Raw genomic sequence first — 12974 nt, 5'->3', positions numbered from 1 at the left:
CCACACAACTGGCTATTGGATATATGCTACCTGAGAGGCAGGGGTGCTGGCTGATGGGGGAAACTGCTCACCCAAGGGAGATCCCTGCTTAATTGGGAATACACTGGGGACTGAGCCAGGCTGGCCAGAGACTGGCAAAGCTCCCAGAGCAGCTGCTGACATGGCTGTGGGCTGGGCAAGGATGGCATGATGTGAGGATGAAGGGCAGAGCCGGGTTTCTTCCTCAGACTCACTGTGTAGCTGAGGATGGCCTTGAACTTCTGATCTTCCTGCCTCCACCTCCTAAGTGCAGAGGATGATGAGAGGCCAGGCAGTGGTGGCACACACCTTTAATCCCAGTACTCGGGAGGCAGAGGCGGGTGATCTCTGTGAGTTTGAAGCCATCCTGGTCTACAAGAGCTAGTTCCAGGACAGGCTCCAAAGCTACAGAGAACTCTGTCTCGAAAAACAAACAAGCAAAAAAGAATGGATGGCAAATGTATGTCTCCACGTCTGGCTGAAACCAGGCTTCTTGATGTCAGGAAAAAGGGTTAGGGTGTTAGAACCCTATCAGTGTGGGCTCCATGTGCCCAGGAACAGGGCCAAGCAGGGTACCCTGAACACCAAGATTCTAGTTCTAGAGGCCATACCCCAAACAGAGAAGCAAGGCAGATTCCAGGGCTGAGATGGAGTGGTGAGCAAAGTCCCTGGGAGGACCAAAAGTAAAGGGACTAGGAGTGTTCAGACTGCCGACACCCATGTATCAGATTCATGACAGCCCAGAAGCCACCAGCTCAAGCAGATGATCCAGATTTATATCCACCTTGCTCCAAGACCCAAGAACAGGGCAGGGAGGGAAGGCTCTGGGGCTATAGGTGGGACAGAAGAGTGGGGTGAACAAGAGCTTCCTACCCAGGGCAGAGCATGACCATGCTGGGGAAGCACAGGGCCCTGACTGAAAGATGGACAGTAGTAACACCAGAGAGTATATGGAAACTGTGCCCAAGATACTAAGTCACTCTTGTGGATCCCCGAAAGTCAGCCCTGGGTCTGAAGACTCTCCTATGAGGAAGCCCTGACCCGCAAGTCTAAGGCCTGAGTTTGCATCTTCAGCATTCACATACAAATACAGACACACACTGAATCAAGGCAGGCCAGCCGACAAAGCTACAAATCCCCTTTGTGCTACCTCTACATACCCGCAAACTGACATGGGGCCTTCAAACCAAAGGTGTGTGCAGCTGGAAGGGCCTGGGAAGCCTGTTCTGCAGAGCAACCATGCTCTAGATGTGGAGTGAAGGAAAGGAGGGGCCTGGCTATCAGGAATTGGACCGCACCTCCTCATAGAGCAGAAGCAACACCTGCCACCCTGGGATGGACTACCAGGACGAGGACCAGAGGCAGCAGAGGTCAGGGCCCTGAATGCTCTAGCTCTTCAGGGCAAAGCCAAGGATGATTAGAGAATCTGGCTTCTAGACCAGAAAGGGAGGTCACACATGGAAGTAGGGCCAATGCTCTTATAACGGCTGCCTGGCCTTCGGCGGCCACTGACACCACACAAAGCATCAGAATGCCTGTGGAGCTTCAGTGTTTATACCGCCTCTGTCAGCCTGACTAGGGAGATCGTTTATAGCCTAGGACGTCTCAGGGCTGGTGTTACAGAGAAAAGACCAAAAAAGGCTGCCCTGTGTGCCCCTCAGCTGTGGCTAAAGGCAGTGCTTGGACTCAAGCCAGGTGCAGAGACACCTGGGGACACAGTATCCAAAGAGCACAACTGCCTGGTCCCGAGTGCTCCGCTGACTGGTGCTCACCTCCATGAATGGTTTATACGCTCCTGGGATCCAAACCCAGGGTCTCCTGCACACTAGACAAGTGTACTACTCACTGAGCTTCAGCTTGGTTTTCTGTTGTTTTTTAAAAATACAAGGCAGTCCCTAGCAGCCTGTAAGCCTCCAGGCTGCACCAGCACCCCTGCGACCCACCCAGACCCAGTCTGCAACCCAACCCTCAGAGCTCAACAAGCTCCCCACGGCCAGCCCTCTCCCACAACTCCAGCAGACTACACAGGCAAGGTGCAAACCATACCAATTGAAGAACACATGAGCAAACACCAGTGTAACAGTACATTCAACAGCCAGAAGAGCAATATGGCACCTAGAACCCAGAGATCCCACAGCAGAAGACCTGAACATTCCAATGTGGCTCAAACACAGGAAAACAACCTTAAATAAATCAAGGAAAAGACAAACAAACAAACAAACAAAAAAATAGGGAAAAAAATCAATAAATCCCTTAAAGAAAGCCAAAATAGTCAAACAGGTGAAGGAAACAGTTCAAGACTTGAAAACTGAAATAGAAACAATAAAGAAAACACAAATGGAGAAAATTCTAGAAATGGAAAATCTGGGCAAGTGGACAGGAACTACAGATTCTAGCATCACCAACCGAATACGAGAGATGGAAGAGAGGATCTCAGTTGTTGAAGATACGATAGAGGAAACAGGTTCATCAGTCAAAGAAAACGTGAAATCCAGTAAATTCTTAACACAAAACATCCAGGAAATCTGGACACCATGAAAAAACCAAACCTAAGAATAATAGGGATAGAAGAAGGAGAATAATTCCAACTCAAAGGCATAGAAAACATATTCAACAAAATCACAGAAGAAAACTTTCTCAACCTAAAGAAGGAAATGCCTATGAAGGTACAAGAAGCTTACAGAACATCAAATAAGCTAGACCAAAAAAAGTCCCCATATTTGGCGCATAGTAATCAAAATACTAAACATAAAGATTAAAGAAAGAGTATTAAGAGCTGCAAGGAAAAAAATCAAGTAACATATAAAGGCAGACCTAACAGAATTATACCCAAATTCTCAACGGAGACTCTGAAAGCCAGAAGGTCCTAGACAGACGTTTTACAGACACTAAAGGACCACAGATGCCAGCCCAGACTACTTACCCAGCAAAACTTTCAATCACCACAGAGAAAACAAGATATTTCATGACAAAACCAGATTTAAATAATACTACCCATAAATCAAGCCCTACAGAAAGGGCTAGGAGAAAATTTTCAATCCAAGGAAGCTAGCTACATCCAATAGATAATCTCATACCAGAAAAATCCAAAGAAAGGAAACATACACTACCACCACCAACAAAACCAAAAAATAACAAGAATTAACAATCATTGGTTATTAACATCTCTTAACATCAATGGATTCAATTCGCCAATAAGAAGATCCAGGCTAGCAGAAGGGATACAAAAACAGGATCCATCTCCAACTTCAAAGACAGACATTACCTCAAAGTAAAGGGTTGGAAAAAGATTTTCTAATCTAATGGACCTAAGAAGTAAGCTGGTGTAGCTACCTTAATATCTAACAAAATAGACTTCAAACTAAAACTAATCAAAAGAGATGGAGGACATTTCATATAACCATCAAGATGAAGTCTCAATTCTGAACACCTATGGCCTAAATACAAGGACAGCCACATTCATAAAAGAACAATACTTAAAGCTTAAACCACACATCAAACCCCACAGATTAACAGTGGGAGACGTCAACACCACACTCTCACCAATGCACAAGTCTGCCAGACAGAAACTTAACAGAGAAATAAGGGAACTAACAGATGTTATGACTCAAATGGACTTAACAGAATCTACAGAACATTTCACCCAAATACAAAAGAACATACCTTCATCTCAGAACCTCATGGAACCTTCTTTAAAACTGACTACATATTTGGTCACAAAGAAAACCTCAACAGACACACACACACACAAACACACACACACAAAACTGTAATAACCCCCTGTATCTGACTGCCATGGCTTAAAGATAGAGTTCAATAACAACACAAACTACAAAAACCTTCAAACTCATGAAAACTGAGTAACCACTGGGTCAAGGAAGAAATAAAGAAAGAAATTAAACACTCCTATAAGTCGATGAAAATGGATGCACAAGATACCCAAAATGTATGGGATATCAGTACTAAGAGGAAAATTCATAGCCCTAAGTGCCTACATTAAGAATGTGGAGAAGTTCACACTAACAACTTAACAGTAAACCTGAAAGTCCTAGAACAAAAAGAAGGAAATTCACCCAGGAAGAGCAGATGACAGGAAATAAATTGAGGGCTGAAATAAATAAATTAGAAACAAAGAGAATACAAAGAATCAATGAAACAAAGACTTAGTTCTTCTTGAAAAATCAACAAGATAGACAAACCCTTATCCAAACTAACCAAAAGGCAGAGAGAGAACATACACATTAACAAAATCTGAAATGGAAAGGGACATAACAACAGACACGGAAGAAATCCAGAGAATCATTAGGTCATACTCCAAAAACCTTACTCCACAAAATTAGAAAATCTGAAAGAAATGGACAATTTTCTGGATAGGTACACGACATGCCAAAATTAAATCAAGACCAGATAAACAATTTAAATAGATCTATAACCCCTAAGGAAATAGAAACAGTCATTCAGGGCCAGATGGTTTCATCATAGAATTCTACCAGAATTTCAAAGAGCTAACACCAATACTCTTCAAATTTTTTCACACAATAGAAATAGAAAGGACATTGCCAAATTCTTTGTACGAGGCTACAGTTACCCTGATACCCAAACCACACAAAGGCATCACTAAGAAAGAGAATTACAGACCAATCTCACTCATGAACATTGATGTAAAAATACTCAATAAAATACTGACAAATCAAATCCAAGAACAAATCAGAACCATCACCCACCATGATCAAGCCAGCTTCATCCCAAAGATGCAGGGATAGTTCAACATATGAAAATCTGTCAATGAAATCTACCATATAAACAAATTGAAAAATAAAAAACACATGATCATCTCATTAAATACTGAAAAAGCCTTTGACAAAATCTAATATCCCTTCACGATAAAGGTCTTGGAGAGGTCAGGGATACAAGGAACATAATAAAGTCAATATACAGCAAGCTGACAGCCAACATCAAATTAAATTAAGAGAAACTCAAAGCAGTTCTACTAAAATCAGGAACAAGACAAGGTTGTCCACTCTCTAGAGATCTATCCAATGTAGTACTCAAAGTTCTAGCTAGAACAATAAGGCAACAAAAGGAAATTAAGGGGATACAAATTGGAAAGGAAGAAGTCAAACTTTTGCTATTTGCAGATGATATGATAGTACAAATTAAGTGACTTGAAAAATTGTAACAGGGAACTCCTACAGCTGACAAACACCTTCAGTAATGTGGCAGGATACAAGATCAACTCAAACAAACAAACAAACAAAAACAGTAGCCCTCCTTTATCATATAAAATGATAAAGAAGCTAAGAAAGAAGTCAGAGAAACATCACCCTACATAACAGATACAGATAACATAAAATATCTTGGGGTAACAAAGCCAAAGAAGTGAAAGGCTTGTTTGACAAGAACTTTAAGTCTTTGAAGAAAGAAACTGAAAAAGACATCAGAAAATGAAAAGAATCTCCCATGCTCTTGGATAGGTATGATTAACATAGTAAAAATGGCCATCTTACCAAAAGCAATCTACAGACTCAGTGCAATCCCCATCAAAATTCCAAAAACAATTCTTCAGACACTGAAAGAACAATAATCATGAAAAAAGACCCATATCTATCACCATGCACAAAACTCAAGTCCAAATGGATCAAAGACCTCAACATAAAGCCAGCCACACTGAACCTGATAGAAGAGAAAGTGGGAAGTACACTTGAACGCATTGGCACAGGGAACCACTTCCAAAATAGAACCCCAGCAGCACAGACACTGAGAGAAACAATTAATAAATGGGACCTCCTGAAACTGAAAAGCTTCTTTCTGTAAAGCAAAGGACACGGTCAACAAGACAAAAAACAGCCTACAGAATGGGAAAAGACCTTCACTAAACCCACATCAGACAGAGGTCTGATCTCCAAAATATACAAAGAACTCAAGAAATTGGACACCAAAAGATCACATAGTCCAATAAAAAAAAAAATGGAGAACAGACCTAAACAGAGAAATCTAAAATGGCTGAAAGACACTTAAGGAAATGCTCAACATCCTTAGCCATCAGAGAAATTCCGTCTTACGCCTGTAAGAATGGCCAAGATCAAAAACACTGAGGACAACTTACACTGGAGAGGTTGTGGGGAAAAGGGAACACTTCTGCATTGTTGGTGGGAATGCAAGCTGGTACAACCCCTTTGAATGTCAGTGTGGCGATTTCTCAGAAAATTAGGAAACAACCTTCCTCAAGACCCTGCAATATCACTTTTGGGTATATATCCAAAGGATGCTCAATCGTGCCACAAGGACATGTGCTCAGCTATGTTCATAGCAGCTCTGTTTGTCATAGCCAGAATGTGGAAACAACCTAAATTCCCCTCGATCAAAGAATGGATAAGAACAATGTGGTACATTTATACAATGGAGTACTACACAGCAGAAAAAATAACGACAGCTTGAATTGTGCAGGAAAATGGATGGAGCTAGAAAACATTATTTTGAGTGAGGTAACCCAGACACAGAAAGACAGTTATCATATGTACTCACTCATAGGTGTTTTTTAAACATAAAGCAAAGAAAGCCAGCCTACAAACCACAATTCCAAAGTACTTAGACATTTAGAGAACAATGTAGACATTAAGAGAGACTTACATGGCTTATGAAGGCAGAGGCAGGCGGATCTCTGTGAGTTCGAGACCAGCCTGGTCTACAGAGCGAGTTCCAGGACAGGCTCCAAAGCCACAGAGAAACCCTGTCTCGAAAAACAAAACAAAACAAAACAAAACAACAACAACAACAACAAAAGATATAATCTACATGGGAAGTAGAAAGTATAAAAAGGGGGCTGGAGAGATGGCTCAGTGGTTAAGAGCACTGACTGCTCTTCCAGAAGTCCTGAGTTCAATTCCCAGCAACCACATGGTGGCTCACAAACATCTGTAATGAGATCTGGCGCCCTCCTCTGGCATGCAGGCATACATGGAGGCAGAATGTTGTATACATAATAAGTAAATAAATCTTAAAAGAAAGTATAAAAAGACAAGATCTCCTGAGTAAATTGGGAGCATTGGGACCTTGGGGGAGGACTGAAGGGGGAGGGGAGATGCAGGGAGGGGAGCAGAGAAAAATGTAGAGCCCAATAAATATCAATAAAAAAAAGAAAGAACAATAATCAACTTCATATGCAAAAACAAAAAACCCAGGGCAACTAAAACAATCCTGTATAATATAGAAGTTCTGGGGGCATCACCACCCCGACTTCAAGATCTACTATAGAGCTACAGTAATAAAAACAGTATTGTACTGGCATAAAAACAGACAGATGGATCAATAGTATCAAATAGAAGACCGTGACATAAATCCATAAATTTATGAATTACTGATTTTTTGATAAAGAAGCCAAAATTATACAATGGAAAAAAAAGAAAGTATATTCAACAAATGGTACTGATATAACTAGATGTCAATATGTAAATGAATGCAAATAATCCATATCTATCACCATGCACAAAATTCCAGTCCAAGTGGATCAAAGACCTCAACATAAAGCCAGCCACACTGAACCTGATAGAAGAAAAAGTGGTAAGTACACTTGAACACATAGGCACAGGAGACAACTTCCTGACTATAACACCAGTAGAAGACACTGGGATCAACAACTAATAAACGGAACCTCCTGAAACTGAGAAGGACACTGTCAACAACTCAAAACGGCAGCCCAGAGAATGGGAAAGATCTTCAATCACTCACATCTGACAGAAGGCTGATCTCCAAGATATATGAAGAACTTAAGAAACTAGACATCAAAATGCCAAATACTCCAATTAAAAAATGGGGTACAAATCTGAACAGAGACTTCTCAACAGAAGAATCTTAATGGCCGAGATACACTTAAGGAATTGTTCAACATCCTTAGCCATCAGGAACTGCAAACCAAAATGACTCTGAGATTCCATCTTACACCTATCAGAATGGATAAGATCAAAAATGCTAACGACAGCCTATGTTGGAGAGGATGCGGAGTAAGGGGAACACTCCTCCACTGCTGGGGGGGTGGGGGGAGGTTGCAAACTTTTACAGCCTCTTTGGAAATCAGTATGGTGGTTTCTCAGAAAACTGGCAATCAATGTACCTCAAGACCCAGCTATAGCAATCGTGTGTGTGTGTGTGTGTGTGTGGTTATACACATACACACACACAGACACACCCCCAAAGGATGCTCAATCACACCACAAGAACATGTGCTCAACTATGTTCAAAGCAGCATTATTCGTAATAACCAGACCCTGAAAATAACCTAGATACCCCTCAACCAAAGAATAGATAAAGAAAATGTAGTACAATTACACAATGGAGTACTACTCAGCGGTAAAAAACAATGACATCATGAATTTTCAGGCAAATGGATGGATCTAGAAAAAAAAAATTATCCTGAGTGAGGTAAACCAGCCCCAGAAAGACAAACATGGTATGTACTCGTAAGTGGATATTAGATGTAAAGCAAAAGATAACCAGGCTACAATCCACAGCCCCAGAGAAGGTAGGTAAAAGAGGACCCTAAGAGAGACACATGGATTTCCCTGGGAAGAAGAAATAAAAAAGATCTCCTGGGTAAACTGGTAGTGGGGAAAGGGAGGGCAGACAATGGGAGGGGGAAGGATTAGGTCGGTGGAGTTGGGGTTGGGATGGGGGAAGAGTAATGCAAAGAAATATCTTGACAGAGGGGGCCATTTTGGGATTAGAGAGAAACCTGGTACCAGGGAAATTCCCAGGAATCCACAAGGATGACCCCAACTAAGACTCCTAGCAATAGCGGAGAGGGTGCTTGAACTGGCCTTCTCCTGTAGTCATACCAGCGACCACCCTGACTGTCAAGGGAGAGCCTTCATCCACTAACTGATGGAAGCAGATGCAGAGATCCACAGCCAAGCACTGAGTCAAGCTCCGGGAGCTCAGCTGAAGAAAGGAAGGAGGAGGGGTTGGTTTTTTTGTTTGTTTGTTTGTTTTGAGACAAGGTTTCTCTGTAGCTTTGGTGCCTGTCCTGGAAATAGCTCTTGTAGACCAGGCTGGCCTTGAACTCACAGAGAGACAGCTCATGGACTCTGGAGCGACAGTTAAGGAGCCTATATGGGACCAACCTATGCCCTCTGCATAGAGATGACAGGTGTGTAGCCTGGTCTGTTAATGGGGCTCCTAGCAGTGGGATCAGGACCTGTCCCTGTCACATGAGCTGGCTTCTTGGAACCTATCCCTCATGCAGGGATGCTTCACCCTGCCTTGATGTAGGGGAAAGAGCTTGGTACTGCCTCAACAAGATATGACAGGCTTTGTTAATGGGAGGACTGCCCCTTTCTGATCAGAGGAGGAGTAGATAGGAGGGATTGATGGGAGGTAGAAGGAGGGAACAGGAAGAGAGGATGAAGGAGACACTGGTTAGTAAAAATAAATGAAAAAAAATTAATAATAATAATAATAAAAAAGACTCTCTGATTGGGTTAAGTTCTAGCAAAGAGCTGTGTTGTTTTAGAGGACCCAGGTCTGTCAGCTGAAGGGGAAAGCAGTGTTCACAGACCACATCTTCCAGCTGTGTTTGCACAGGAGATGGACATATATACATATGTGGTCCAGGTGACACCCCTCACAGCACAGATGGAGACTCAGGCCCTGCCACCAGACCACACCCTGGAGGGCAGCAGTCATCAGATCCAAGAGTGTCTATGGGTAAGCGGGCTGCTGGGCTTTGCCAGCCTCCAACAGAGCATTTCCAGAGTCTCTGCGCCTAGATCAGCCTCTTTCCCACACTGGTTGGGAGCCAGAGGCTGGCATTCATGTGGATGCTGCCCCCTTGGCCTCACCATGTGCCGCAGTTGAGAGCACAAGTGACAGCCCCTAGCTCCGCCTGAGTGTACACATGATACCTGATGGGTGGGGATACCGTCCCCTCCAGTCCACAGCAACGACCATGTCCTTGCAGAGGCAGTGACATTCATGGTTGGTGTCCCCACAGGGTTTGACAAGGAACCTCCCAACTCCACCTTAGGGCAACTGTGTCAGCTTCCTTCAGCCCAGATGGGCCCCAGGGGCAGGCCCTCCCTGGCCCACAAGGGGGTCACTCACCTGAGTGAGTTAGAGAGGATGTCCGCTCGCGCTTGACAGGAGGGCAGTAGTTTCCATCCTCACGGTCAGAATCTAGACACAGAGTGGGCAGGGTCAGGGAACATTCTGGTTTGGCTCCAGGGCGGTCGAATGTTCTAGAGAGTTTACCTTACCTTCTCCAGCTTCTGGGCTAGAGCTGCCAGCAGACCTCTGCAAAGAGAGCATAGAAGTGGTGAGAGGCTCCTTGTGTCCCAGACTGTGCCTGCAACTCCCTGTGGCCTACCCTAAGGACGCTCCACACATGGTCCCCCTCCAGTACAACCCACCCTGGCCCGCTATGAGCATTAGCATGGCCCTTGGTACATCCCACACAAGTTTCATGTGAACGCCTAGGCACAAAAGCATACTGGCTCCCATCCTTGCCCTGGAACATTCTACAGCACATGTGCATGCTTGCTTCAGGGGCTGTTGGTTCCAGTACAAGCAAACTCTGATGTCTGGGCCAAAGTGCTTCAAGGCTGTGCCAGGCTGCCAGGGGCCTTCCCCAGCTCCTGCCCAACACAGTTCTCTCTTGGGTCCACTACGTCGCCCTTCAGACCCTGCAGACAGAAGCAAAGGCCAGTGGTGGACAGGCACCCTTGGCAGATCCTGGCCATTTAGGAAGGCACAAGTCCCATTTCCCTATGGTCCCCAAATGCCCCGGGCCCAAACTGAGCCAAAAGGGGGGTGCTGGCTCCAACAAGTTTCCGAGGGTTAAATGAGACGACACAGGAGAATGCTCCAACGACCGAAGCAATCAATAAACCCAAAGACGGTGAGCGCCAGCAGAGACCCTCCCGCAGAGCGGGCCCTGGCCCGTTTTTTCCCATAAAGGGCCAGAAAGCCAGCGCTTTTGGCTCACAGGCTGCATCTGCTCCCTTTTGCTTATAATCCTGTAACAATGTAAACACTGGCTAGGTCCAGGAACTGCGCAAACAGGCAGGGTGCTGGAGTCTGGAGCAGCAAGCCCAGAGAGGGTGAACACTTACTCAGTGCCACACAGCAAAATCTCTAACAGACCTGGGAGCTTTCCTCAGCATGAGCTGATAGCTCGGGTCTGTGTCAGAGAAGCAAGACCACCTCTCCTTCCCAGTTCTCACTCATAAGACAGGGACAATGATCCCTAGGAAGTACTGGCTCCCTACCCCTACCCTAAGAGTCCATCACCAGAACTAACCCAGGCTCCGCCTTCCATATGATGTCAGATCTTTGGGGGCTGCAGAGGATATCAGGAAAAGCGTGCTGAGCTGAGGGCTCAGTGGCTCTGCAGAACTTGGGGTCACGTGATAAGGTATGAGAAAAGGAGTAGCTCGGGGCCTGATCATGTGAGTCCACCACTTGCCCCCAGGAGGGCACCAACCTCACAGCAAATTTCATGCTCACACCACCCCTGTAGGACACAGACCCTGACCTGGGGTACTATCCCACTGGACCCCAAGTGCAGCCCAGACTGGCACCTGGCCACACAACAGACGTTTGCTGGGAACCTGCCCAGTGAACTCTGTACCTCAGAGAACCAGCAAGGGCCTACAACCTAGAACATATTGGGAGCCATACTGTATGTGAGCCCTAAAGCCTACTCTTGCTCTCTGGGACGCCTTGAGAACGCTCTTTGCTACCTTGCTGTATCCATGCTCAAACTGCAAGGGTGAGTCACCCTGGGGACTCTGCGGGCACTGGTGAGTGGTGAAGGCCTTGCATCACAGACACACACCTGGGACAGCTGTGGACAGTTGAAAACACAGCCCTTAACATCCTCACATGTCATGGCCACTTTGCGGCTGCTCAGCTCCATCAAGGGATCCATCTGAGACATCACCGAGGGTGCATGTGGGGATGGGAGTTTCCGGAGGGGAGGAAACAGCCCAGGACAAGGGCTCCAGGATGACACAGGTTGGACGAGGCATCTGCCTCACTAACCAGGGAGCCAAGGAGGAAGGCCAGGCAAGCATCCAACTGTTTCCCGTACCACCTCACATGGGCAAAGAGGCGCAGAGTAATGCTCACTGCATCTGGGACCTGTTCAGTTTTGCCAGCAGGGATTCAGGAGCCACAGAAGCAGGAGGTGGAAGGCAGTGGCAGGAAAAACAGGAGTCCACAGCCAGCCTGAGCTACCTGAGACCCTGCTGAGAAAGAGCATGAACCTAGCTGGTGCTGGCAAACAGGCGCAGATGAGCAGCACACACAAGCCACTGTGGCTGCTGTGGAGGTGGCCAGCTGACCCGACACATTAGAGATGCCACCCTCAGTGTTGGAGAGATGGCTCAGTGGTCAAGAGCACTCACTAGTCTTCTACAGGATGGGGTCCAGTTCCCAGCACCCACATGCCCCAGGTCCAGGGACACCCAGCCTCTGCCATCTGAGCACAGAACTCACATGTACCTCTGGCCCACACATGTATACAGCATTTTAAAAGCGTGTGCACATATGTGTGTATAATTATATATAACTTAAACATACACATACAGACACACACGAGGTCACCCTCAAGACCACAAAAAGCTGTCCCCAAGGCTGATGTTCTAGAGTTAAGTACACGTGGGTGCTGCTCACACCCATAGGATGACAACTGCTCATCCCATAGGCTCACCCTCACCCTACACACCCAGGAAGCATGGCATGGACTGCAGACAGACTAGAGAAGTGAAGGAGCCCTCTGGGTAACCAAGTGGCTCTCTCAACTGAGACTTAGAGCACAGCAAGATGAAAGCCGGCTCTGTACAGAGGCTGGTGAACTCAGCCTGGTATCCCCAGGTTCAGGTTCCACCCAACTGGATTTACAGCCCAACTGACCGAAATTACAGTATGCAATGTGTCAGCCACGAGACACCCTTGGCAGCCAG

At 45.6% G+C, this 12974-nt stretch overlaps 1 protein-coding gene across 2 annotated transcripts in view; it reads right to left on the bottom strand.

Annotated features, from left to right (window-relative positions):
* The window catches only part of Ranbp3 (RAN binding protein 3), a 51734-nt gene that overhangs the window by 12367 nt on the left and 26393 nt on the right, over window positions 1–12974 (bottom strand). For both annotated transcript variants that reach the window (XM_013355149.2, XM_005371097.3), the window contains 2 exons: window positions 10266–10302; window positions 10114–10185 (listed from right to left, as the gene is read on the bottom strand). In XM_013355149.2, coding sequence (XP_013210603.1) covers window positions 10114–10185; window positions 10266–10302 — 109 coding nt within the window. The remainder of the gene's footprint in view (window positions 1–10113; window positions 10186–10265; window positions 10303–12974) is intronic.

Source organism: Microtus ochrogaster, unplaced genomic scaffold, assembly GCF_000317375.1.
Source record: "Microtus ochrogaster isolate Prairie Vole_2 unplaced genomic scaffold, MicOch1.0 UNK98, whole genome shotgun sequence".
Classification (NCBI taxonomy): domain Eukaryota; kingdom Metazoa; phylum Chordata; class Mammalia; order Rodentia; family Cricetidae; genus Microtus; species Microtus ochrogaster.
This window is presented reverse-complemented; position numbering and strand designations above follow the sequence as displayed.